This window comes from Dasypus novemcinctus, chromosome 22 (genome assembly GCF_030445035.2).
Source record: "Dasypus novemcinctus isolate mDasNov1 chromosome 22, mDasNov1.1.hap2, whole genome shotgun sequence".
NCBI lineage: Eukaryota > Metazoa > Chordata > Mammalia > Cingulata > Dasypodidae > Dasypus > Dasypus novemcinctus.
This window is the reverse complement of record NC_080694.1, coordinates 42852195-42870319: the sequence shown is the minus strand read 5'-3', so window position 1 is coordinate 42870319 and position 18125 is coordinate 42852195. Positions and strand designations below refer to the sequence as shown.

The following is an 18125-nucleotide window of genomic DNA, read 5'->3' as shown; positions in this document are numbered from 1 at the left end:
AAGAGCAGGGCATCTCCAGCTGTCCCTGTCACTACCAGGTGGTAGGTAGGGGACCCAACAAGGGGCCACAGCAATCCTGGCCATCCATTCCATGACTTCTTCATGTGAAATATTTCAGCTCCAAAGGAGGATCAGGGCAGAAACCTAGAGCTCAATTTGGCTGCTCCACTCATATGGTCCAAAGCTTTGGCGGCTCAGGAGTCACAGGCAACAAGCAGGGAGATAGTCCTGAACCAGCATAATTCTGGATGCAGCCAGAATCTGGGCCTGATGTGGGGGCAAAGGGCAAAGCCCAGCAGGCCCAGTCCTGAACTGTACACCAACCCAGGCAATGAAACTCATGCAAATATACAAATGCACGTGCGTATGCACACAAACACACACAGAGCAAATAAGATTACTGAAAGAACGCAGAGGCTATTAAATACAAAATGGCAGCACTTGGTTTTGTATTTTAGGTGAAAATGGTTTTCCTCATTGCCTTACAGTCCCCCCACTCAAAGGAGTGTAGGTGTGGGGAGGCTCACAAGTCCATGTGTGTCCAAGTCCCCATTCCAACCAACTTACTCTTCGCCCCAGTGGCTCCCTCCCATGTGAGCACTCTCCCAATTGCACCATTGCTGGAGCTGCTGCCACAGGGGCTTTTTGCATTGGTGGTCACATCTTTGTCCTCTGAGCTGCTCTCCACATCACTGTGCTCACCCTTAGACCTTTCCCTGGATCAAAGCTTTGACAATAATTTGTGCAATTAGGTAGGGCCAGATGACATGCAGAACCTGTAGGCCAGAAGACCACTGAAGAGCCACCAGGAAGGATAGGGCCCGATTATCTCCCAACTCTCAAAGAGGGTCGTGCTCAGAATCCAGAACAGATAGATTCCTAGACAAGTGACCACAAACACAGCACTGAAGGTCACAAAAAGGGTGCCACAGAGCCGCTGACGCTTGGTATAATTAGCCAGCTTGGCTGCCTCCCGCAAGAAGTCAGAGGCACCATGTAGGCACAGGACCAGAGTTCCCATCTGAACCATGGGATTGATGTAGGAAGAGGTGATGAGCCCAATGGTGGCCAAGTAACACACAAACACGATGTGGCAGGCCCGCAGGTAGCTGTCGCCGTCACCTGGCCCCTCAAGGTCAGCCTAGCTCATGCTCTGGGACAACCAGAAGCACTCGCTCCATAGCCAGCCCCACAGTAGGCTCAGGGCTCCCCTGCCACTGTCGCCATCTTGCACCCACCCCGTGGCCACTGTTGCCACAGCTTCAGCTTCAGCTTCAGCTACAGCCAGTGGAACCACAGGGCCAGCGGCCGTCCCTTCTGGCCCCAGATCTGCCTTATCTTACTTAATACTCACAACTTCTTTGTGCACAAAGTACCACTTATTATCCTCACCATCACAGGTGAAAAACCAAGGCTCAGCATAAACTTAGGCCAGTGTTACTGTCAGCAAGCACCAGAAGCCGCGGCTTGAGACCATGCCAGCCTGGCTCCAAAGCTCTTTTCACAATATCAGGTGGACTCAAAAGGAGATGGAAGGTACATACAGAGAAATAGGGTAGAAGTATTTATGTTAAAGAGATAATAAACAGATTGATTATACACCAACTGTAGGTTTTAATATATAATACTTTCTTGTTTTAAAGAGATGTTGAAATGTAACATGCTTTTGTTAAAAAACGGAAAGGGAAAAAGAAAACGGCTGCTTCTCGAAAAGATCTCTCTTATACAAATTGGTAGGGATGAATGAAGTGGGAAAAATGATTTGCCAGATCTAAAGTGGAACCTATACCATTTCTTTCTGCTGGAATTAAATTCACTTAAGTTCAGCTCAGTGGGAGGTTTACCAATTATAATGTGTTTATATTCAATTAAATATTCATCAATGCTTTAATTCAATCTTTGTTTCCTTGTCTATGATGGTAAGAGTAAGAAAGAATAGGAAGAGCTTAGGAATTAAAAACTCATTGTTGTTCTAGGGATTAGGAATTAAAAACTAATTAACCGAAGTGTTATTGCAATTATTTCCTTTGCAGGAAGGGGCATAAAATGTTTGTGCACGGATTCCCCAGGGTTATAGATTGAATTGTGTCCCCCACAAAAATAGATATGTTGGTGTTTTACTCACCAGTACCTCAGAACATGACCTTGAGGGTCATTACAGGTGGAATTAGGCAAATTAAAATGAGTATTGTAGTAGGGTGGCACCTTCATCCAATACGACTGGTATCCTTTATAGGAAAAAGAAATTTGGACACTGAGACAGAGGGGAGAACGAAAGGCAGAGAACACCATGGATTACTGGCAAGCCACCTCCGGAAACCAGGAGAGAGGCAATAACAGTCTTCCCAACAGACTTTAGAGGAATCACAGATGAAATTTCTGTTGTCTTCAAGCACGTAGTTTGTGGTACTTTGTTACAGAAACCCTGGGAATCTCAGACACTTAGTAAAGAAGATGACCTCAAATGTAACTGCACAGCCAATAGCTGGAAGCAACATACATGATTCTATGAACAGCTATAGCTTCAGCATAGCTTAATAATGGAAATACCTTATAACCTGTCTAAGGTTTCTGTGCCAGGAGCTCAGCTCCTTATGATATAGACTGGTCAGTCCAGGTACTGAAAGTCAGGACACATTGTATACTATAAATTGTCCTCTTTGACCCTACCCAAACTACACGTCTGAGAAGAACTTATAAAGCCCTTACCAAAAAAGATGAAACAAGCCAGACGGGTCTAAATCAGTAATACAACATATTAGAAATCAGTCCAAATCCATTACTTGTATTTAATATTATCTGGCTATGCAAAAATTGTATCATTTTTAAACTCTGTTAAATGGACAGGAACACATGGAAGTAGCCCTTTAATGGAATATTTCCTTCAACCAGAATTTATTATATCTACATTGAAAAAACAAGTGCCAGTATGAACTGTCCTCTGGTTACAAAAAATAGCTTTACTGCAGATCTGAATGCGCCAATGACATTCATTAAAACATGCTTCTACCAGTCTATCGATGTTTATAAATCCTTGTCATAGTACAATTGGTATGACTGAATGCATCCTTTGTGGTTCCAGAAACTGAACTCTAATGTGAGCTGATGTACAGAGAACACAATGCATACTTTGAAAAAGATTGGGACTGATCCAGCTACGCCCAGAAGTAGAGCCCTGGTAACCTTTCTGTAGAGAACACATACCTTCTACATAGCTCAGTGTTTACATTTGTTGAGAACTACACCTGGTGAAATGACTCAAGTTTCTCTCTATTGTCTCCTCTTAACCTTTCACTTCCTTCTACTCTTTTATTCTTTAAACCAGAAACTAAGGATCAAATTAAATCAGAAGAAGCCTACTACATGAATTGTGAGTAGCCTAAGAAAACAGGATTGAATCTGGGCCAAGTTGTGGGAGAAACTCAAGCCAGGTCCAAGTAAGGCTGAAACTAACTGGAGGCATCTAAATATATAGCTAGGGCCTTCTCTTGGTGTCAGGCACTCTGCCTGCACACTGGACCCAGAATGGCTACCCAGGAAGCAGATTCTCTAAAGAAGAACTCTGTCCCATTAATATTCCAACTGGAATTCTGGGAGTTGCTAATTCAAAATTGCTTTCTCAGGTTTTGGATCACAGAAGGTCCCTGTGGCAGCGGAGGATCACTGGTATGGGGTGTGGGTGATGGGGGGATGTGTAGAGAGGGGTGCACCTGGGGCATGACTCTAAGACCTATGAATATGTTCAAGTGGTCATGGGGTACCATAACAGTGGGTGGACACACACACAATAACCAAAAGAATATTGAGGGAAGCGGACTTGGCCCAGTGGTTAGGGTGTCTGCCTACCACATGGGAGACCCACGGTTCAAACCCCAGGCCTCCTTGACCCATGTGGAGCTGGCCCATGCGCAGAGCTGATGTGCACAAGGAGTGCCCTGCCACGCAGGGGTGTCCCCCACGTAGGAGAGCCCCACACACAAAGAGTGCGCCCCAAAAGGAGAGCCGCCCAGCGCGAAAGAAAGTGCAGCCTGCCTAAGAATGGCGCCGCCCACATGGGAGAGCTGACACAACAAGATGATGCAACAAAAAGAAACACAGATTCCGGAGCCGCTGACAACAACAGAAGTGGACAAAGAAGAAGATGCAGCAAATAGACACAGAGAACAGATGACTGGGGTGGGGGGAAAGGGGAGACAAATAAATAAATAAATAAATAAATAAACAAATAAATCTTTAAAAAAAAAGAATACTGAATTCCCATCCTGGGGAATACTGCTACATTCTCTAATAGAACACGAAGAATCCCCTGAGTACATGGGCAGTGCCTAGGCCATTATGCCAGGCCCTTGATATTGATGACTGTACTTAAGAACCTTTTCTTGTGAAACTGAAAATTAGCTTAATATTATTGCCTAAGAGTTACCTCCTGAAAGCCTTCTTTTGGCTTAAATGTGGCCTTTCTCTAAGCCAAACTCAGCATGTAAACACACTGCATTCCTTCCCTGCCTCCCCACTATCTGGGACATGACTCCAGGGGATGAGCTTCCCTGGCACTGAGAGAGTATTACCAAGTGCCAACTAGTGATGCATCTGGAAAAAGACCTTGACCAAAAGGGGGAAACATCAAATACAAATGAGTTTTTATAGCTAAGAGATTTCAGAGTCAGGAGATCATTCCAGAGGTTATGCTTATGCACATCTCAGCAGAATCTCATTGACTGCCACAGAAAATAGTGCCTCAAACACTGGGACTCCTGAGGGCTCTAGAGACATCTCAACACTATAAACAGGGTAGACAAGCTCAGGACTGTGGCACCCTCTCAGTGGGCCATACTTTGGAATTTATGCTCCCCAGTGTAACAGAGATAGACTCATTTATAGTTTCCCTACACATGGCTCTTCTGCCCCTTTTATTTGAACCTATAATTAGCACTATACCTGTTAAATATATGTCCAAGAGACTTAAATCTTTGGTCCATTCATGTACTGATTGAACCCTGAATCTCAGCAGAGTTGCAACACCTACTCACCCAGGACAGCTAGCAAGGAAATGATGATGGACAGTGCCCATTCCAAGGAACAGAGAGTGCCTGCAATTGCAAGCAAGATAGTTCCATCCATCTGCCCCATGGCATCTAAGCCCCCTCTCAATTAGAAACAGAGTGGGCATCATCATCTCAAAATTCTCAAGATTGGGGAATGAACAATGGAATAAAGTTGACTTATTATTATTCTAGCAATGGAAGAACTTTTATCATTGATATAAATGCAGTGACCACCAGAGTTTCTGAGGGGAGGGAGAGGGAAGAATAGGTGTGATATGGAGCATTTCAGGACATTGGAATTATCCTCCATGACATTGCAATGATGGATACAGGACATTATATATTTTGTCATAATCTATGAAATTGTGTGAGGCAGAGTATAAACTATAGTCAATGGTTAGTAGCAATGCTTCAATATGTGTCCATCAATTGTAACAAATGTACCACATTAATGTAGGATGTTGTTAATGTGGAAAAGTGTGGGAGGGAAGGGGGTGGGGCATATGGGAATCCCCTACAATTTTTATGTAACATTTTTGTAATCTAAAGCTTCTTTAAAAATAAAAAAAAATTTTTAAAGATATATATATCTTTAATGGAGTTAGGTTAAAAAAAAGTGCTCTCTCTTCTCATTGACTTACCATTTACTATCCTGGCTGTTCTGGATTATATCTCCAAGCAACATCTCATCCCACTGTTTCTCCAATCTCTACTATCAAGAATGACTTCTTGTCCCAGGTACAAGACACTTTCCTCCATTCCTCCCTGGCTCTCCTAACTCTTCAGCATCCTCCTGCTCCTCCTGCAGGTTCAGTCCATTCCCCTCCAACACACCACATTATCCTCTGGCTCAGTGGTAGGTGGTGGTATGGGGTAATGATAGGGAATACAAAGATGAATGTCCTGTTTCTCACCCTGAAAGAACTCAAACCCTCCTTAGGGGGAACTAGAGTAGAGGAGTTACTTACATAATTTTGGTGCTGGCAGTGGTGGTAGTGGATGTCTAGGAGAACACAGACTTGGAGCAACTAACTATCTGTGAGGGGGGTTATCAAACAAGGCTTCCAGAGGTGGTGACATCCAAGGTAGGTTATAAAGAATGGGTAGGAGGTAAACAGAGGTTAGTAGGAAGGGCATCTCAGAGACAAGATCATTTAAAAAAAAGTAGGTGAAAATTGCATTAATATGTAGGGAAATCCACATGGTTGCTGGAACATAATGAAGCATTGAGGAAAAAGAAATGAGGGTCGACTATAGGCTACCAGGGGCTGGGCTGGGGGTAGGGAATGGAGAGTTAATGCTTAAAATATAGAGATTTTCGATTTGGGTTGATTGTGAAGTCTTGGTAATGGATGGTTGCGATGGTATCACAACATTGTGAATGTAATGAACAGCACTGAATTACCTACATGAAATGTGGTTAAAAGGGGAAATTTTAGGTCATATGCATGTTACTAGAATAAAAATATTAAAAGCCAAACAGAACTGTACAACACCATGAACCCTATTGTAATATTGACTATAGTCAATAGTACAACTATAAAAATGCTCTTTCATGATTTTCAACAAATGTATCATACTAATGCATGGTGTTAATAATAGGGTAGTCTACAGGAACTCTGTATTTTATATATTTTCTGTATGATATTTTTGTAAACCTACAACTTCCCCAACAAAAAATTTATGAATTAAAATAAATAAATAAAATAAAAAAAGAAAGAAATGAGGGAAGAGAGATGGGTGGGGCCAGGATATGGAGGGCCACCCATGCCACATTAAGAACTTAGACCTGATCCTCAAGATAGTGAGAAGACCCCAGGAAGTTTTAAGTGAGGGAACAAAGGTTTATGTATGCTTTCATCTACCAGACTAGCTGGACCTAAATTTAAAAAGTCCTCAAAGTAAGAGCAAGGGTGTGCTGTAAATTACAAATGGTTTCTGCCTTTGGTTTATGTAAGTCAAGAACACATCCTGTAGCATTTTATTTCTCACAGACAAGATGGCACCTAAAATGAGGGCCATCTTCCTTTCCTTTTTCTGTGTGCTTTTTATGGTGTACTTTTAAAAAATAATTTGTATATGATGCTTTCTACAGAGAATGCTTAATTTGTTTTAATGTCTATAAAGGAAAGCTTTTTTAAAAAAAGCTAACATTTGATAAAATTAGACATTTGATAAACATTGCTTAAAATAGCTCTGGAAGGATCTATGTGAAAGCAATAACATTGGCGGCTGATGGAGAGAAGAAATGGGGGCAGAGGCAGGAGAGAGACTTGAATACTTTAAACATTTTGAACCATATGAAAATGTTTCCTATTTTTTAAAAAAATTACATTTAAAGATATTTTTAAAATAGGGAGGGATATTTGATGGAGGGTGCTTCATGGAGGAAAAAATTTTTTTGAGGGATTGAGGCGGTGGGGGGAATTAGCCCAATATATTCTTACTAAACAGTCATTAAAACATAATATTCGACTCTTCCAATCATGAAACTTCCCTTCCATTAAGGTCTGTTTTTCTTTTTTACAGTTGTGCCCTCACTTCACAGAAGTGTCCTTGGCATAATGAAGGGTGTAACAAATATTTGTGGATTGATGAAACTGTGAACATCAGCGGATTCAACTACCTTCTGAAAATCTCTACTGTGTGAAGACAGAGTCCCTAAGTCTATTACTTTTCTTTTGTTGTTCTGACAGGGATTAGATGTAGGCACTCAGCCTCTCTCAGAGCATTATGTAAAGGACACTCCCTGTTTCCACTGGCTCAGAGAAGGAAGAGCCAGGAAGCTGGCACAGAAGGCTGGGTGGGGGTGGGTGGGAGTGGGGGGTGGTCTGCTTCAGCAAGGACCCTCCCCAGGACTTGAGCTGGCACAGCAGCCTTGTATGCCTCAGCATGCTAGTTCTTTTCCTACACAGAGAGAAGACAGATGCACACACATACCCACAGGTAGAAACATCCACACATATTCTCTCTCTGCCCCTCTCCACATTCCTGCTAACCTTATCTCCAGCTAAAAGTGGTTACGTGGAGCTTTGTTGCACAATCTTCCCATTTTTTCTCCACCCTTATTCCTTCTCCTTTCTAGAATCCTGCAGGGAATTTGCTTTAGACGGTCCAGAAAGAAAAAAAAAAAGTATCCCTTTATTTCTTAGTGCCAGAGAAATAGCTCAGACTTCAGTGGATCCAAGTTCAACTTCACATACAGCAATCCAGGTTCAGATCCCAGCTTTGCCTTGGACAAGCCATAGGAACGTAAGCACATCAGTTCAATCCCTCTAAACCTCATCTTCTTCATCTGTACATGAGCATAACCTTGATTATATCTTAACGTTAAAAGAAATGATGCTGAAAATAATCACCTATCTGCCACAAACCAAACCAACAAAAATAACAATAGATGCCATTTCCAAGACAATTTACCAGTGTTTAAAATAGTGTTTGTAAACAGTAAGGACTTACACTCATTGTATTATAATGAATAGTGGTTGACTTCCCCTCCTACAAGCCTTTGTTGGCTTGACAACTCAGGATCTCTGAAGATAAACTCCTCCTAGGGTAATACATGTCACTGTTCCGTCACCATGCCTGTCCCCTTTCTCTCTAAAAAGACTTGCCTGACCACCAGTCCAGTCTCGCTCTGAGGAATGCTGTTATTCCTCAATAGGTCTTATTGCTAGGAGACTACTTTCAGATATGAACATAGCTTCAAACAGCCCTCAAGTGTGTTGGGGATATTCCACCCAAGAGCAAGAGCTATGTCAAGTATGGCAGGCTCAGGACACAGCCTCACCGACACTGCTCACGGCCATGCTGGCGCAACAGTGGAAACAAATGGATTGGGACAGTACCGGAAGAGGTGTCACAAGTCACACAGGTTCTCTCACAATACTGAGAAGCAGCATTTTGAAGAGCAGTCCAGCCCTGAGACAAAGAAGGATGTTTAATGTTGTCTGATTTCAGATGCCGGGTCTACCTTGGACCCTTTTCCACATTTATTATAAACAACCAAGAAAACGTCACAGCACATAAAAACAGGAGTCTGCAAGCTAGAATTTCTAGTGCAACTGTGAGGCTTAAAAAATTAAGAAGTTACTTTAGATCAACTGCAGCTAGAATCTCTCTGAACATTTCAATTCATCCTAACCTGCTCCTCTAGGCAATAAAATATCTGACAAGAATGGTTGAAGGGAGTTGAGTTGAGACCTGGGTACTTGTTCAAATCTTTGATTAGAGATATTTAAGCCAGACGTATATCTGTGAACATCCCAAAAGGCCAAAGCATCTACCCCGCCCAACAACAGCTCCCCGTACTTTGAGCTGAGACGGTATCAACAAAGTGCACGGCATCCCTCAGATTTTAATTTCTTGGTTCCAGAAGCCTCATTGAAAACATCCATCTCATCACATCAAAGATGGGTTTATGAAGGGATACAGAAGGTGACCATTCAAAACACCAAGCTCCAAGTTGGCAACTGGGCAGTACAGAACAACCTCTATTTTATGAGGTCCTGGGTTCAATCCCCAGTTTAAAAAAAAAAGTGGTTTATCCCAAGAACAGTAGAGCCATCATCATAAAACCTTCACTAAAAAGCCACCATACTTAGAGTTTTCTAAGCCTTTGATTTTTTTTTTTCCCCCAAATAATTTCAAATGAATCCATTCTCTAGACTAGAATGCTGGCCACCCACTCAACCCGTGAAATGGGAACGGAAATTTGGTACTTACCTGGAATCCTGTTGAGTGTTACCCAGAAATGCTCATCAGGACTGTAGGTGTCCTTGGACCACTGCAGCAGATCGATGGCCCTTTTGTCATGGAAGACAAAGTTGACAAACTGTCTGGTAAGGGCCACGTAGGCAGTGCCAAAGTAGATAGTCATCTGATGCGGGGGGGAGGTTTTCAGAACATTAGTATTTTGCACAAAAGAGCCATCCTTGCCTATGTGCTCTCGGTGCACGTATTTAGTTCGCTTAATCGCGTGATCGGGGGGCAGCACCCCTGGAGTTATGTTTTTCCCTTTGAACCCTTTCAGGTACTGAATTATTTCCTTGTTGGTTTTCAGGGGGAAGTCTTGCCCACAGGTGTTGATCACGTACTTCCAGGGAACCTCGGAGGCCACGAGGTCTCGGAGGCAGTTCAGGTCAGCCTGGAGCCTGGAAATCCCTGCGTAGACCACGGGCTGGACCTTTGAAGCCAGAAAAGCATTTTGGAAACAACTCAGTAACTGCCCCACAGAGTTCTTAAACTCGGCTGGGGCTTTCTCATCCACGTGAACACAGTAGACGTTTTGGGGCGTGTAGATGGCCCTGAAGAGCCTCTCGAACGTGTCGAAGTCCTTGTGGATAACCAGCACATACGCCAAAGGGAATTCCGCTTCTTCTCTGGACAGGGGGCTGGTGATGTAGTGATTCAGGATCAGGTAGTCCTTGCAGGGGACCCTTGCCAAGGATGAGGCTAATAAGCTCTTCCCCCACCAAAAGGTGGACTTCTCTTCCAAGGCGGACTTGCAGGCATCTGATCGAAAATACTTACCACTGGAATTACTCAGCTTCTCGTAACTTGTCAGCAGGCCTAACCGGCTATTGTACAGTATCAGGAACACAAGCACACTGAGCACGGTCAAAGCAAAAAGGCAGTACCTCCAAAAGTTCATTATTTTCACGTCCTTAGGGGCCGAAGGAATCTCTGCTCTGGGCTGGAGAAGCGACCGGTGCCTGAAACCACGAAGGCGGGAGGTTGAACTGCCTGCGCCCGCCGGCCTCCCGGTTTGCCAGCTGCTCACAGGGGCTTTTCCGGAGCCCTTCAATCCTCCCTCGTTCCGCGCCTCAGGGGCTCATCCATCCTCCAGCGTCGGCTGGAGACGCGCTGTCGTCGGCCCGTCCGTGCTGAATGCCCGCAGCTGCACGGTGCTCCCTCTGGCCGGTGCCCGGCCTCTGGCAGGGCCTCTTCATTTGCATTCGAAACAAACGCCGGCGGCTGGTCTCGGCAAATTGCGTGACAGTCCTTTTCCTTGGGGCTTGCTTCACCCCGACCGCCCCCCTCCTCCCCTCCCTTCTAGTTCCCTCTCCGCCCTCCCTTCTCCTTTCCCCACGCACTGGGCTCTGTCCAATAAGTGACTTTGACTTATTAGCTCAGAAACCTGCGAGCATCCTTGGAAACCACAGCATTAGGACATCTCTGCGCCCCGAGCTTATTCTTCTTGTTTCTCCACCACGGCTTGTTTCCTTTCAGTGTCATCGCTACCTTCTGGGCAAGTGCAGACCCAAGAAAGGAGAAACGCCTTTGCCATGTCCCCAAGGATCAGATTATCAGAGGCAAAGAATCTTTGCTGGTGAGAAACGTGTTTGCTGGATTAAATGGGACAGAGGCTGATGGGGTGACAGAGCCTGTGGATTTATTTCTGCACAGGCTCCGGGAAGAGGAAACCAAAGAGAATTTCGCCCTTTGGGGGCGCGGGAGGAGGACAGAAGGGACCTGGGAGTGATCTTTAACGCAGAGGGGTCGTAATAAAACAAACACACCCTCCTGTGACCGCAGGCACGAGAAGGATAATCTTTGTTCCCAGAGAGCAAAGGCAGGCTCCCATTACACCCCCGGGAGCGTCAGATAACTTGAGCTGTTGACACTGCGTTATCTGCAATGGTGGAGTGACAAGGCACCCGGGCCTCTTTAAAAAGCCTGACATGTATTCTCTGACATCAGCTTTGCGAGCTTTAAAAGTCATCTCCTAGAATTCAAAGAAATCGAGCTCTCCTTCCCACCCACCCCACCCCCCTTCCTTACTCTGAAGCGAAAACAAAAGCTGTAGGGCTGCCGCAAAATTCCTGGAAGTATATCAGAGGGTAATTCAGGGGAGCCAGGAAGAGAAGCCCAGCAGGTTGGGTCACATTACAATGGGGTTCTCGGAGCTCCCCGGTGCCAGGAGGCGCCTGCAGCTCTCAACAAATGGGGCCTGCGCTTGGGATCGGGGCGGGTGCCCGGGACACTTTGGGGGCCGGCGGCAGGGGGAGGGCAGCGAACTGCAGCCGCAAGCACGAGGTGTGCTGGAAGTGGACCTTGCCCCGGCTGTACCCACAGTCCTGCGACATCCTACCTGCCCTGGCGTGATGTGGAGACCGGAGCAGCTGCCCCTGCTGGGAAACCACCTGGTGCATAAGGCAGCAAGCTGCCTGACCCCCCTATCCCATACCGACCCCCTGAGTTCCCACCCGTCTGTCCACTGTCCTGACGATGATCACAGCAGTCAGCACGGAGACTGATTTGGAGGTTAATTTGGAGACAGATCCAAAGAGTTGGAAGGCATCGTGGATATTATCAAACACAAGCCTTTATTTTATGGATGAGGAAACTGAGGCCGATAAAAATAATTTCCCCGAAGCCATCCAGCTGCATAGGAGCCAGAACCTAATCCTACTGCTTCTTTTTTAAAGCCCAGATGCTGAAGCCAGTCTATACTGGTTGGAATCTCAGCTGTCACTGATCTGCTGTGCAAAGAGGAGAAAGTTACTAAACCTCTCTGAGCACCGGGTTCTTCATCTGTGAAATGGGAAGCACAATGGGTCCCACTTCACATGCTTATTAAGGTTAAATACAAGAACGCACCTGAAGGAAGGGTTAGCACAGGTCGAGGCGCCTAGTAGGTTCAATAAGCATGAGCTGCTATTGTGATTACTGACGTTTCGCTTTGAAAAACAGCCAACACTTCTGATCCCTGTTAATGGACTGGCATTTTGATTTCTCTTCTTAGTTATGGCGAAGAAAAACATTTACCCTCTTAAGGCTTTCAAGTAGGTTGATTTATTCCCAGGGGTACATGCCACTCTTTTCTTTCTCCATCCCCTCACTGCCACCCCCTCCCAAATGCAGAGCAGAAAAGCGACTATTTTGAAGGGGACAATTGAATAACCCATCTCGATACTTTCACTCCCCTTCATTCATATCAGAGCCACACTCTTCTGCGAAATCCATCCTTCGCAGGACTTTTGGAGGGCGGGTGGAGGAGGGGGGGTGTTGTAACTTAACGTTTTCTTTGCGGGCTTCCTTGGGGTCTGTCTTCCTTTGCTGAGCCATCTGCCTCGACACTGACCTTTGACTAGTTAAGAACAGCCTTGCAGCCCTGGCGCTTGGATTCCCCCACATTTGCCGCCACTACCCCTCCCTCCATCTGATCAAAGCCCGAAGCTGGTCCCTAGTGATAAGTTGGCATACCCGCCACCCTCAGAGCCCCAGCCCCTTCTCCTTTTCACATGTTTGCTGTAAACTAACCAATCCTTGATCTGTGGGAAGTCTACTCACCTCCACCCCTGAACCACAATAAAGACCCAAGCACGGCTCCCTGTGGCTCGGCCTCTGTGCTCCCCACTCGCTGGCTGAGCCCCCGAGCCAGTCGTGCTTCCCGTTGACCCTGCCTGGCCTCCCTCCCTCTCTGGGACCTAATGAGGAACAAAGTATCTTTTCTCGTGCGTGATGGCCTCAGTTTCCCATTGTGTCACACTTGACCCAGATTTAAACTCCAGCTGCACTAATTCAGAACAGGAGGCAAAGGGCTTTTAATGCAGATTCAGTCTGTACTTTTGCCCTTTCTTTGCCTTGAGCCCAGATCCTACAGAAGGGATCTCTGGTGGGTGGTCAGCGCAAGGCAAACTCAGCAAATCTTTCAACGTAATTTAGTCAAAACAGATGGCAAATGGAGCTGGGGGTGGGGCTGCAACATTTATAGGTTAAAAGAGCAATATCTGAAAAAAGCCACGTGTAGTCTGCCTTGGCATATTGACAAGGTTTTAGATGAACAGAATGAGATTAGAACGCTTGGCTTTCTAATGGCTGGCCCAAACAGTGGCTTTGTTTTGCCTGGAATCCGTGGTAACTGAACTGGTCTTTTCTTCCAGCAAATAATTGGGCAGGCTACGCTTTCTTTCTGCTCTGTTCACTGCTGTTGGCATAACATATGGAACACCGTCATCAAGTGGACGTTTTGCATCACTCCTTGCCTCCCTCGGCCCAACTCTTTATGGTTACCAAGAAGCAGCTCAAGGACTGCAGCTCACAGCCCAGAATCTGATCAGGGCCACACATTAAAACAAAGGGCTAAGCCATCCAGGGGCATCCTGAGAACATGGTGGGGTCTTTTGCCCTTAAGATGACTTAGTTCTCATCAACCCTACAGGAGCTCTGCTTCCACCGGCATAGGTTCACAACAGCAACCATGAAGTGGAGAAGCAGGGTCTGTGCTGCTCCTACATCCTTATCTTTTTCCATTACATAGAAGGCATCCCTGAGCATAGAATCCGGGCAATGCTCTTGGCTGAGTCTCCCCCAAACCACATGGCCCTGCTCCCCATCTAAGTCTTTGGTTCTCCCAGTCGGGCAAGCTCTGACTCTTTGGCCACCAGCAAGATGGAGAAAGTAATAAAATAGACCTCTGAGGAACCAAAGTAAGGATCACTCCATAGGGTGGGTCCAACACACTCAAATGTGTAGGGACAGGTGAGGTAAAGGAGGAGGAACTGCTGGTGGGGAGGAAAAACAGGACCAGTGAGTTCGTAAAGGCAGCAAATGCTTGGCCAAGTTGCCCTAGACATGGAGGAAGGAGGGAGTTGCTGCCTCACCTAAGGTGGGTGGCTCCCTCTCGTGCCAGCAATGCTGGAATGAGGATCAGGAATGGAAAGCAGAGGCTTAATTTGTGCAGAATTTACAAAACAGTTGTTTGTAAATGTTTAGAAATGGATAGAGGTGATGATAGCACATTATAATGATTGTAATTAGCAGCACTAACATATGGATAGGATGGTGGTTGAAAGGGAAAGCAGAAAAGCTTATGTATATCACTAGAAGGAAAGTGAAGAGATGAAACACAGGACTGTGGACAAAGCATATGGTTACTAGTGCATATATGAGAATGTTTTTCTCTGAAACAGAGCAAAAGTTAGTGTTACAAGAGGTTAAGAGGGTGATATTTGGGCAAAAATACAATTCAAGCAAACTATAGACTATAGGGAATATTAAAATATTAATATTAAATGTTTAAAAAAAAAGGAATTATGCTAAGGGAAAGAAACCAGACACAAAGTACTACATCTTTAACTCCAACTATACAAAATGTAAATACAGATGAATTTACAGAGATGGAAATAGATTGGCAGTTAGTATGACAAAAGAAGGATAGAAGGATTGAGAGGTGACTACTTAAGGGGTAAGAGGTTCTTCCTTTTGGAGTAATGAAAATGCTCTAAGCCTATCATCCAGTCTCTAGTTCTCTGAGGCAGCTTGGTTTACTTATTTAATATCATTGAGGTCATGTAGTATTTGTCCTTCAATGCCTGGGTTGCTTCACTCAACATAAGGTTCTTAAGATTCATCCATGTTATCACGTGTGTTTGGAGTGTACCTTGATACTAATGATTATGCTTGTAAGCCTGTGCACCTGAAATAAGAACAAGGCCTAGAGCTGCAGGGTGCCTAAGAGTTACCTCCTGAGAGCCTCCATGTTGCTCAAATGTGGCCAGTCTCAAAGCCAAACTCAGCATGTAAATGTGTTGCCTTCCTCCCAGTGTGGGACATGACTCCCGGGGATGAACCTTCCTGGTGCCGAGGGATTACTACCAAGTACCAGCTGATCATGTAACTAGAAAATGACCTTGAATAGAAGGGTCAACTCAGACCAGCAGAATATCTCAGTCTACATATAATACCAGGAGTTAAAAACACTTTTTGACCTGAATAAAAGGGGGAAATGGAAAGGACAAATGAGTTTATGTGACTATGAGTCTCCAAAAAGAGCCAGGAGGTTATCAGAGGGGTTGCCCTTATGCATATCTCAGCAGAGTCCCAGAGACAGATAAAGTAGATACAACCCCAGGTATTGGTTCTTCTGAGGGCTACAGAGACCCACAGGTTCTATGGTCATGGCAGATGGAGTTCAGTGCCATGTCAGTTGGCCCCACTTTGGAGTTTGTGTTTCTGTGTGATGGAGCTGGACTCAGATGTGATCTTTGCCCACAAGCCTCTCCTGTTACTTTTACTGGAACTGTAGTTGGTGCTGGGGTTTAATGTATACCCAGGGGACCTGAATCTCTGGACTGACCATGTGATAGCCAGGCCCTGAGCCTCAATAGACTTGCAACCCCTACACTTTGTTTTATTGGACTTACCCCTCTCAGCTAACATGGAGGTGAAGAAGGTCAACCACCACACCAGGGAGCCCAGAGTGCCTACAACTGAAAGCAGGAGAATTGCATCCAGCATCCATGTGGAATCTAAGCCCCCTCTTGATATAGATGTGGAGTGGACACAACCATTCTAAGGTCCACAGGATGGAGGAATAGAGTATGGATTAGAGTGGACTTATGATATTCTATTCATGAACTATTGTGATTAGTAACCAAAGAAAATGTGGCATTGGTGTGGAGAAAGTGGCCATGGTGGCTGCTGGGGGTAGGGAAAGGGAGGAAGAGATGAGATGTGGAGGTGTTTTTGGGACTTGGAGTTGTCCTGGGTGGTGCTGCAGAGACAGTTACTGGAAATTGTATGTCCTCCCATGGCCCACTGGGTGGAACGTTGGAGAGTGTGGGCTATGGTATGGACCATTGACCATGAGGTGCAGTGGTGCTTAGAGATGTATTCACCAAATGCAATGAATGTCTCATGATGATGGGAGGAGTAGGGTGAGGGGGGTGGGAGGTATATGGGGACCTCATATTTTTTGAATGTAACATTAAAAAAATAAAGAAAAAAAAAGGACAAAAAACAAAACAAAAATGCTCTAATATTGATTGCAGTGGTGAATGCACAACTCTGATTATACCAAAAGCCATTGACTATCCTCCTTTGTTGTGAGTGTGTGGTTTGTTTTTAGGAGGCACCAGGAACCAAACCCAGGACCTCCCATGTGAGAAGCAGGTGCTCCACCAATTGAGCCATGTCCACTCCCTGATTTTACACTTTAGATGGATTGTATGGTTTGTGAATACATTTCAATAAAATAGGTTTTAAAAAAAGAGAGAGAAATGAGAAATCTGAATTTTCTGGCAATTCCCTCACTTTTTAAATGCTGTCATCTAGTTAACAAATTTTTAAAACACAAAGCACATACACACACCCCTACAGAACTCATTTAGCCATCAGGATGCCAGTTTGTCTTCTTTGGTTGAAGCCTCACACTCATATACTTTGAAGCCCTCAAAGGGCAGTTCCTTTATACAGCTAAATGTCCATTTTGTTACTTTATAATATCAATACCTCTAATATTTATAATGATCAGATAAGTTAATGCCTATGAAAGGATTTTAAAAGCTATGAAGAACAATGCAAACATTGGGCCAACCTGGGTCCTTTTTGAAAACAAGCAGAGGACAAACATTTATTGCAATAGAAATAAAAATGTACTAAAAATGTATTTTATACATGTCTTCTGCATATTCTATGTTAAAAGACATTTCTGAAATACGTTTATTCAAAATAGTGTTTTTTAAAAAACTATATTGTGCACAAAAGGATAGGCTTAAATTTTTCAGAGTCACCATTATGACAAAACTTTCCATCAAAAATGCTAGACAAACACATTTACTTCAGGATTCTATATCAGGTGCCAGCAAACTTTTTCTGTAAAGGGCCAGATAATATTTTAGACTTTGTGGGCCATTCTGTCTCGGTTTTCTGCTGTTGTATTAGAGTATGAAAGCTACCATAACAATATGTAAACAAATGGGGTGGCTATGCTCTAGTAAATTGTTATTTATGGACCCAAATATTTGAATTTTATATAATTTCCATGTAATGAAACAGTCTTGATTATTTTGCAACCATTTTAAAACCATTTAAAAACCATTTTAAAACCATTCTAAGGCCATGGCCTGTAGATAAACAGGTCAGATTTAGCCCCCTTGTTTTAATTTGCTAATCTCTGCTCTGTATTATAATCATGCTTCTCCAGGCCTAAATTCTGCCATTTTGCACCCTTTGCAATTTTCTCTAATTTCTTCCTAGATGAGAAAAAGCTGAAAGCGGAGAGTGTCGGTACCCTAATTTAGACATGTTCTTTTTTTTTTTTTCCTCCAAAATTTTATTTTAATTTAAATTACA

General features: G+C 44.3%; 1 protein-coding gene and 1 pseudogene across 9 annotated transcripts in view; both read right to left on the bottom strand.

The window, feature by feature from the left end:
- Positions 1 to 18125, bottom strand: part of GCNT2 (glucosaminyl (N-acetyl) transferase 2 (I blood group)) — a 252516-nt gene that overhangs the window by 88143 nt on the left and 146248 nt on the right. For 2 of the 9 annotated variants that reach the window (XM_071210964.1, XM_004476956.4), the window contains exon 1: positions 9771 to 16785. The exons of the other annotated variants lie outside the window; for them this stretch is intronic. In XM_071210964.1, the coding sequence (XP_071067065.1) occupies positions 9771 to 10698 (928 nt within the window). In that variant the 5' untranslated portion in view covers positions 10699 to 16785. Of the gene's footprint in view, positions 1 to 9770; positions 16786 to 18125 lie in introns of those variants that run through there. 9 annotated transcript variants of the gene reach the window in all.
- Positions 417 to 8854, bottom strand: LOC139437274 (ceramide synthase 5 pseudogene; annotated as a pseudogene).